General features: G+C 47.0%; 1 protein-coding gene across 3 annotated transcripts in view; it reads left to right on the top strand.

Annotated features, from left to right (window-relative positions):
• The first annotated feature begins 6,764 nt into the window (after nucleotides 1–6,764).
• Nucleotides 6,765–7,513, top strand: part of MAST2 (microtubule associated serine/threonine kinase 2) — a 206,815-nt gene continuing 206,066 nt past the window's right edge. For all 3 annotated transcript variants that reach the window (XM_052637207.1, XM_052637206.1, XM_052637205.1), the window contains exon 1: nucleotides 6,765–6,977. In XM_052637207.1, coding sequence (XP_052493167.1) covers nucleotides 6,780–6,977 — 198 coding nt within the window. In that variant the 5' untranslated portion in view covers nucleotides 6,765–6,779. The remainder of the gene's footprint in view (nucleotides 6,978–7,513) is intronic.

Below are 7,513 nucleotides of genomic sequence, written 5' to 3'. Positions count from 1 at the left end.
CTTTGGCAACAACTTGCTTTGTGATTTATGACTTGCTTTGGCAATGGCACAATTGCCAATGCAACACCAAGGAAGTCTTAAAAAGTGCTTACACATTGAGGCTTGCTGATTTTTTTCTGTTCTTGGGACCCCTATACTGCTGCCATGTGAAGAAATTCAATTTAGTCTGCTGGATGATGAGATATGTGACTTAGTTGGCTCCACTGCTATGGCCAACAGCCTGAAAACTGCCAGATGTCTGAGAAAGGCCATTCTAGATTATTAGCCACCCATCAATCCTCAGCTAACTGCAGATGCACTTGCAAGCCAAGCAGTGGTCAGTTAAACTGGTCCAGGCCATAAGAAGCACCCAGCTGATCTACAGAATTGTCAGCTAAATAAATGCTTGTTGTTTTAAGTCACACATTTTGAGATGGCTTATTATATAGCAATAGACAACTACCATCCTTACCTTTAGAATATGTAGGAACTTTGGAGTTCTTGCATGAGAAATAGATTTAAGGGCCTGAATCTGATAGATAGAGTGCCTGATGAACTATGGAGTGAGGTTCGTGACATTGTACAGGAGACAGGGATCAAGACCATCCCCATGGAAAAGAAATGCAAAAAAGCAAAATGGCTGTCTGGGGAGGCCCTACAAATAGCTGTGAAAAGAAGAGAGGTGAAAAGCAAAGGAGACAAGGAAAGATATAAGCATCTGAATGCAGAGTTTCAAAGAATAGCAAGAAGAGATAAGAAAGCCTTCTTCAGCGATCAATGCAAAGAAATAGAGGAAAACAACAGAATGGGAAAGATTAGAGATCTCTTCAACAAAATTAGAGATACCAAGGGAACATTTCATGCAAAGATGGGCTCGATAAAGGAGAGAAATGGTCTGGACCTAACAGAAGCAGAAAACATTAAGAAGAGGTGGCAAGAATACACGGAAGAATTGTACGAAAAAGATCTTCATGACCCAGATAATCATGATGATGTGATCACTAGTCTAGAGCCAGACATCTTGGAAAGAGAAGTCAGGTGGGCCTTGGAAAGCATCACTACGAACAAAGCTAGTGGAGGTGATGGAATTCCAGTTGAGCTCTTTCAAATCCTGAAAGATGATGCTGTGAAAGTGCTGCACTCAATATGCCAGCAAATTTGGAAAACTCAGCAGTGGCCACAGGACTGGAAAAGGTCAGTTTTCATTCCAATCCCAAAGAAAGGCAATGCCAAAGAATGCTCAAACTACCGCACAATTGCACTCATCTCACACGCTAGTGAAGTCATGCTCAAAATTCTCCAAGCCAGGCTTCAGCAATACGTGAACCGTGAACTCCCTGATGTTCAAGCTGGTTTTAGAAAAGGCAGAGGAACCAGAGATCAAATTGCCAACATCCGATGGATCATGGAAAAAGCAAGAGAGTTCCAGAAAAACATCTATTTCTGCTTTATTGACTATGCCAAAGCCTTTGACTGTGTGGATCACAATAAACTGTGGACAATTCTGAAAGAGATGGGAATACCAGACCACCTAACCTGCCTCTTGAGAAATCTGCATGCAGGTCAGAAAGCAACAGTTAGAACTGGACATGGAACAACAGACTGGTTCCAAATAGGAAAAGGAGTACGTCAAGGCTGTATATTGTCACCCTGCTTATTTAACTTATATGCAGAGTACATCATGAGAAACGCTGGACTGGAAGAAACACAAGCTGGAATCAAGACTGCTGGGAGAAATATCAATAACCTCAGATATGCAGATGACACCACCCTTATGGCAGAAAGTGAAGAGGAGCTAAAAAAAATCTCTTGATGAAAGTGAAAGAGGAGAGCGAAAAAGTTGGCTTAAAGCTCAACATTCAGAAAACGAAGATCATGGCATCTGGTCCCATCACTTCATGGGAAATAGATGGGGAAACAGTGGAAACCGTGTCAGACTTTATTTTTTTGGGCTCCAAAATCACTGCAGATGGTGACTGCAGCCATGAAATTAAAAGACACTTACTCCTTGGAAGAAAAGTTATGACCAACCTAGATAGTGTATTCAAAAGCAGAGACATTATTTTGCCGACTAAGGTCCGTCTAGTCAGGGCTATGGTTTTTCCTGTGGTCGTGTATGGATGTGAGAGTTGGACTGTGAAGAAGGCTGAGCGCCGAAGAATTGATGCTTTTGAAGTGTGGTGTTGGAGAAGACTCTTGAGAGTCCCTTGGACTGCAAGGAGATCTAACCAGTCCATTCTGAAGGAGATCAACCCAGGGATATCTTTGGAAGGAATGATGCTGAAGCTGAAAGTCTAGTACTTTGGCCACCTCATGAGAAGAGTTGACTCATTGGAAAAGACTTTGATGCTGGAAGGGATTGGGGGCAGGAGGAGAAGGGGACGACCGAGGATGAGATGGCTGGATGGCATCACGGACTCGATGGACGTAAGTCTGAGTGAACTCTGGGAGATGGTGATGAACAGGGAGGCCTGGCGTGCTGCGATTCATGGGGTTGCAAAGAGTCGGACACGACTGAGCGACTTAACTGAACTGGACTTGGAGTTCTTAAATAATTAAGGAGGAGATACTAGACTTCCTGATAACTTGACATGAGGGGCCTGAGTGACTAGAAAACAGAAAAGAATGTCATCACATGTATAACCCCAAGATTATTGAGCAGTTTGTATTTGTTATACATCTAAATAGTGGTAGCTCTCACTTCTGGGCTCTAAACCAATTTAATCAATAGTTCACTGTACATCCTTCCATAGATATCTCATTGGTACTTAACAGCAAATACATCTAAATGATCAATCATAATCTCCTTCAAACTTCTTTACTGTTCCATATATCAGTTGTCCAAGCCAGAATCTTGGAAATTATTCTCAAATATTGTTTCTTTGTCTCTACCTAGATGAATCAACAGTTCCTATTGTTTCTGCTTTCTGAGTCTCTAAAATTCATTCATTTTCTTTCATCAGGACTATCACTTTCTTAGTACTTGTCATCATCACCTCTCTCACAGATCATTATAACATTATCTTAATTAGGCTAGCATAGAATTTTCTAGTGGAATGGATGTGAAATGCGTGAGAAAGAAAATATTCAAGTATCATTCTGAGGTTTTGGCCTGAGAAACTGAAAAAAATATTGGCTTGTCATTTATTAAACTGGGGAATATAGGAGTAAGAGTGGACTCAGGCCAGACTGTGCCACATGGCCATCTCTGACAGATAAGAGGCTGAGAAACTAAGTAGCCGAGTGTATTAGTTTTCTATTACGGGGTAATAAATTACCATAAACTTATCAGTTTAAAATAATACACGTTTATCTCACAATATCTGTGTATTGTGAGTCCAGATATGGCTGCGCTATGTTGTCATCTGGAGAAGTTTGCTTTCAAGCTCACGCAGGTTGTTGGTAGGATTAATGTCCCTGTGGTTGTAGGTTCCTTTGTTTTGTTTTTCTTCTGGCTCTTGGCCAGAGTTGCCCATAGCTTCTAGAGGTTGCCTGCAATTTCCTGCCATGTGACTTTCTCTAAAGGCAGTTCAGAACATGGTAACTTGCTTCTTCAAGCCATTAGAATGAAAATGAGAGTGGGTCTGTTAGCAAGACAGAGTCTTGTACAAAAATAGAAAAACAAAAAAGAGTCTTATACAATGTAATATAATATAATCACAAAAGTGATATACCATCTTTGCTATTTAAAAGCAAGTCACAGGTCCCACCCACCTCAAGAGAAGGGGATCACACAAAGGGTTAAACTGGAGAGGAGGTGGATCATGAAGGCAGCGTTACAGTGTATGTGCCACACTGATTTTTCCCAGTCCTATAGTGGAAGGTAAGCTGTTGAAGTAGAGCTCTGGTCCCTAAGTTGCCAAGGCTGAGTCAGGGAATTCTCTTGCCAGAGATTGTGAATCTGGAATGATGATGCAATTAGAGAGAAGAGAAGGTTAGAATCCCTTTGTACAGGTATGTGGCAGCAGCACATTGGCTGCTGGTGGTATGGGAGCACTGGTGACAGCACTGTCCTAAAATTGTCTCTAGTGTGTTCTCTGGGGTGGTTCCTTGTTTCTTGCTAGTTTCATAAGCCTGATCCTCCAATCTCTGTTCTGTGAACCCTTCTATATAGTCGTCTAATAATTCCCCCTTAGGGTAATCAGAGTTTGTTTCTGTTTGTAACCGAGAATGTGTCAGACTCCGTAAATGCAGGGAAATATAAACAGTTGGCATAGTGAAAGTGAAAGCCGTTCAGTCATGTCCGACTCTTTGTGACCCCATGGACTATACAGTCCATGGAATTCTCTAGGTCAGAATACTGGAGTGGGTAGCCTTTCCCTTCTCCAGGGGATCTTCCCAACCCAGAGATCAAACCCAGGTCTCCCACATTGCAGGTGGATTCTTTACCAGCTGAGCCGCAAGGGAAGCCCAAACAGTTGGCATAACTATAAATAATTGCAGGTGGCTCAATGATAAAGAATCTGCCTGACAATGCAGGAGATGCGGGTTCTATCCCTGGGTCAGGAAGATCCCCTGGAGGAAGAAATTGCAACCCATTCTGGTATTCTTGCCTGGAGAATCCCATGGGCAGAGAAGTCTGGTGGCTTACAGCCCATGGGGTTGCAAAGAGTCGGACATGACTGAGCAATTAAGCACACATACACAAAAGAGTTAATAGGAGAAGGTGGCATAGACAGAGACCAGATTTCAGATATCCTTGCCAATCATACTAAGTTCAGTGGTAGACTTCATCTTGAAGGTCATGGAAACCTATTTGACTGTTTTAAGCAAGAAAGTAACATGTTTTTTGAAGATTCTTGTAAAGGCTTATTGGAGGACGGGTTTGAAGAGAAAAGGTCTGGATGTAGATGAATTAGAAAGTTTTCCTAGTCAAGTAGGTGAGAGAAGATAAGACTTGAAGTGAGGTAGTACTAGTATGATGGAAAGAGGAGCCAGATTGGAGAGATGGAAAGGTTACAGAAGAAGCAAGACTTGTTCATCAATTGGATGTGGGGACAGGAGGGGGAGGAAAGAAGTACAGGATGACTTCTAGGTTTCTGGTTGAGGCAACGAGAGGTGGATTGTGGTGAGAAACGGAAATAGGGAATACAAAGAGCAGATTGACAATTGGCTGTAGAAACATTGGTTGTGTGTATAGGCTCTGATATCTGATAGACCTTGGTCTGAGTCCTGGCTCTGCACTTATTAGCTGTGTCATATTGAGCATTTCATGTAACTTGAACCTCAAGTTAAACTGGAAATAATACAACTTACCTCTTGTTCACATATGTGTGAATTGAATGCACACTGTCTGGTATCCAGTGAAAGTGAAGTCACTCAGTCGTGACCGACTCTTTGCGACCCCACGGACTGTAGCCTACCAGGCTCCTCTGTCCATGGGATTTTCCAGGCAAGAGTACTGGAGTGGATTGCCATTTCCTTCTCCAGGGGATCTTCCCGCCCCAGGGATTAAACCCGGGTCTCCCGCATTGTAGACAGACGCTTTACCATCTGAGCCACCAGGGAAGTCGTTTTGCTATAATGTTAGTTATTACTGTCTTTCAAAAAAGGTTCATGGAGGAGGCTCAGGAAAAAAAGGGTGACCCCTTAAGGAAATGCTTCTGTGAAAGCATTCCCGTCAAGTCAAAAGAGGAAAAATATGGTGCTGTGGCAGACCAGAAGCCAGAAGGAGGAGACCAGACAGGGCTGAGCTACAGCCACATTGCTGAGCAGATGAGTCACTGAAAGTGGCAGGCTGAGCTGCCCAGGCCACAGCTGGACTCGCGGTGGCCAGGCTGGACTGGGCGATAACGTAATTACTTCGTTGTCATTGGGGAATCATGGCGATGTTCTGGAAGCTTGTCTTCCCTTTCCCCTTGAAGGAATCTATTGCTTCTTCCCCTTTTATAGGACTTTCCACATCCTGTCTTACTTTTTGGAAGCAGCAGGAAACCGTGGAAAGAGTCAGAAAAGCCAGAATTTGAGTTCTGTCCAGCTTACTCAGTGACCTGGTGCATGTCACTTCTCGTCGGTCTTCTTATCTGTAACAGGAGAATGAACAGACCTGCCTTCAAAGTGTGATGTGACGATCAGATGACAGTTGGTTGGCAGATGCTGAACAAAAAGGCATGCATCCGTGTTCTGTTCACTAGTTGTCTCCTTTATCTTCTTGCTGCTCCTGGTCCTTCTCCACCTACTTCCTTGAGGACGTTGATCAGTTCGAATTCATTTTCGATTCGCACCACTTAGCTTGGCCTGGCACACAATTTCATGAATGGACGAAAGAAAGAATCAATGAACCGTCCGCGGCTACCACAGGCGCTTCGGGGCCCCGCCCCCTTCCGCTCTCCGCCCCCTCCCTCCCACACCACGCGGTGGGGCCAAGGGCGGGTCTCTCGCGACCGTTCGCTGGCGCGTGCGCGGGAGACGGCGCGCGGCCGGAGGTGGCGGGCGGGCTCCCGGTGCGCGCGCGCGAGGGGAAGGCAGGGGCGGGGCCCGGCCAGAGGCAGGCGGGCGGGCGGCTGGCTGTGGAGCCGGCGGCGGCGGCGGCGGCGGCGGCGGGTGACCAGCCGAGCGTGTGCCGGCTGGGACAGGACGAGGCTGCGGCGATGCTGCCTCCTGCGTAAGGAGCGCCGAGGAGGCCCCGGCCCTTGAGGCCCCAGAAAGCGCGGAGGAGCTGCGGGCTGGGATCGGTGGCTTCGGGTGCCCGCCGGGCCATGGTGGCCGCGGGAGGTGGTTGGCGCGGTAGCGCTGCGGCCCGGGGAGGTGCGGGGCCGGGACAGTCGCGGCGCTGACGCCCGCAGGGCCCAGCCGCAGATATGAAGCGGAGCCGCTGCCGCGATCGACCGCAGCCGCCGCCGCCGCCGCTGCCGCCGGCAGCCGGCCGGGAGGATGGGGCTCAGCGGGCGGCGGAGCTGCCCCAGCCCCAGCCCCTGCCCCCGCGCCGGCGAGCGCCGCCCGGGAGGCAGCGACTGGAGGAGCGGACCGGGCCCGCAGGGCCCGAAGTCAGGGAGCAGGTAGGGCTGGCCGGGGTCTCGCAGGGAAAGGATGGGGAGGGGGAGCCTGAATGGGACTGATGGGGGAGGGCTGTCTCGGGCGGGAAGATTTGGGCTGCGGGAGTTGAAGGGGTGGGGATTGAATTGAAGTTGGGCAGGAGGAATGGGAGGTCTAGAGGGGCAGAAAAATGCGGAGTGGAGAAATGGAAGTATTAGTCTGGAGTTGAATGGGAAATGAGAGCGTAGGGATGAAAAATGGTCCTATGGGCGTTTGAGGTAAAGGGTTCTGGAGGAGAAGAAGAGACGCCGGAATGTGGGCTGGGAGTGAATGAAGTGCAAAGAATAGGTTTACTAAAGGGGTATGGAGGAATTATCCAGAGGGGCAAAAAATGTAAGGTAGGGACAGTCAGTGTGATCTAGTAAATGTTATCTTATTATCTCGAGGTTGCCTTGACAGTTGTGAAAAAGATGTCATTCCTAAGCATTCTCTGGTTTGGCCATCGTTATAGTCTTGTTGGAATATGTTCCTAGCCATTGTTAAAGTTCTCTCCAGTAAT

Source organism: Budorcas taxicolor, chromosome 3, assembly GCF_023091745.1.
Source record: "Budorcas taxicolor isolate Tak-1 chromosome 3, Takin1.1, whole genome shotgun sequence".
Taxonomy (NCBI): domain Eukaryota; kingdom Metazoa; phylum Chordata; class Mammalia; order Artiodactyla; family Bovidae; genus Budorcas; species Budorcas taxicolor.
The sequence above is the reverse complement of the archived record's forward strand: the minus strand, read 5'-3'. Positions and strand labels throughout refer to the sequence as shown.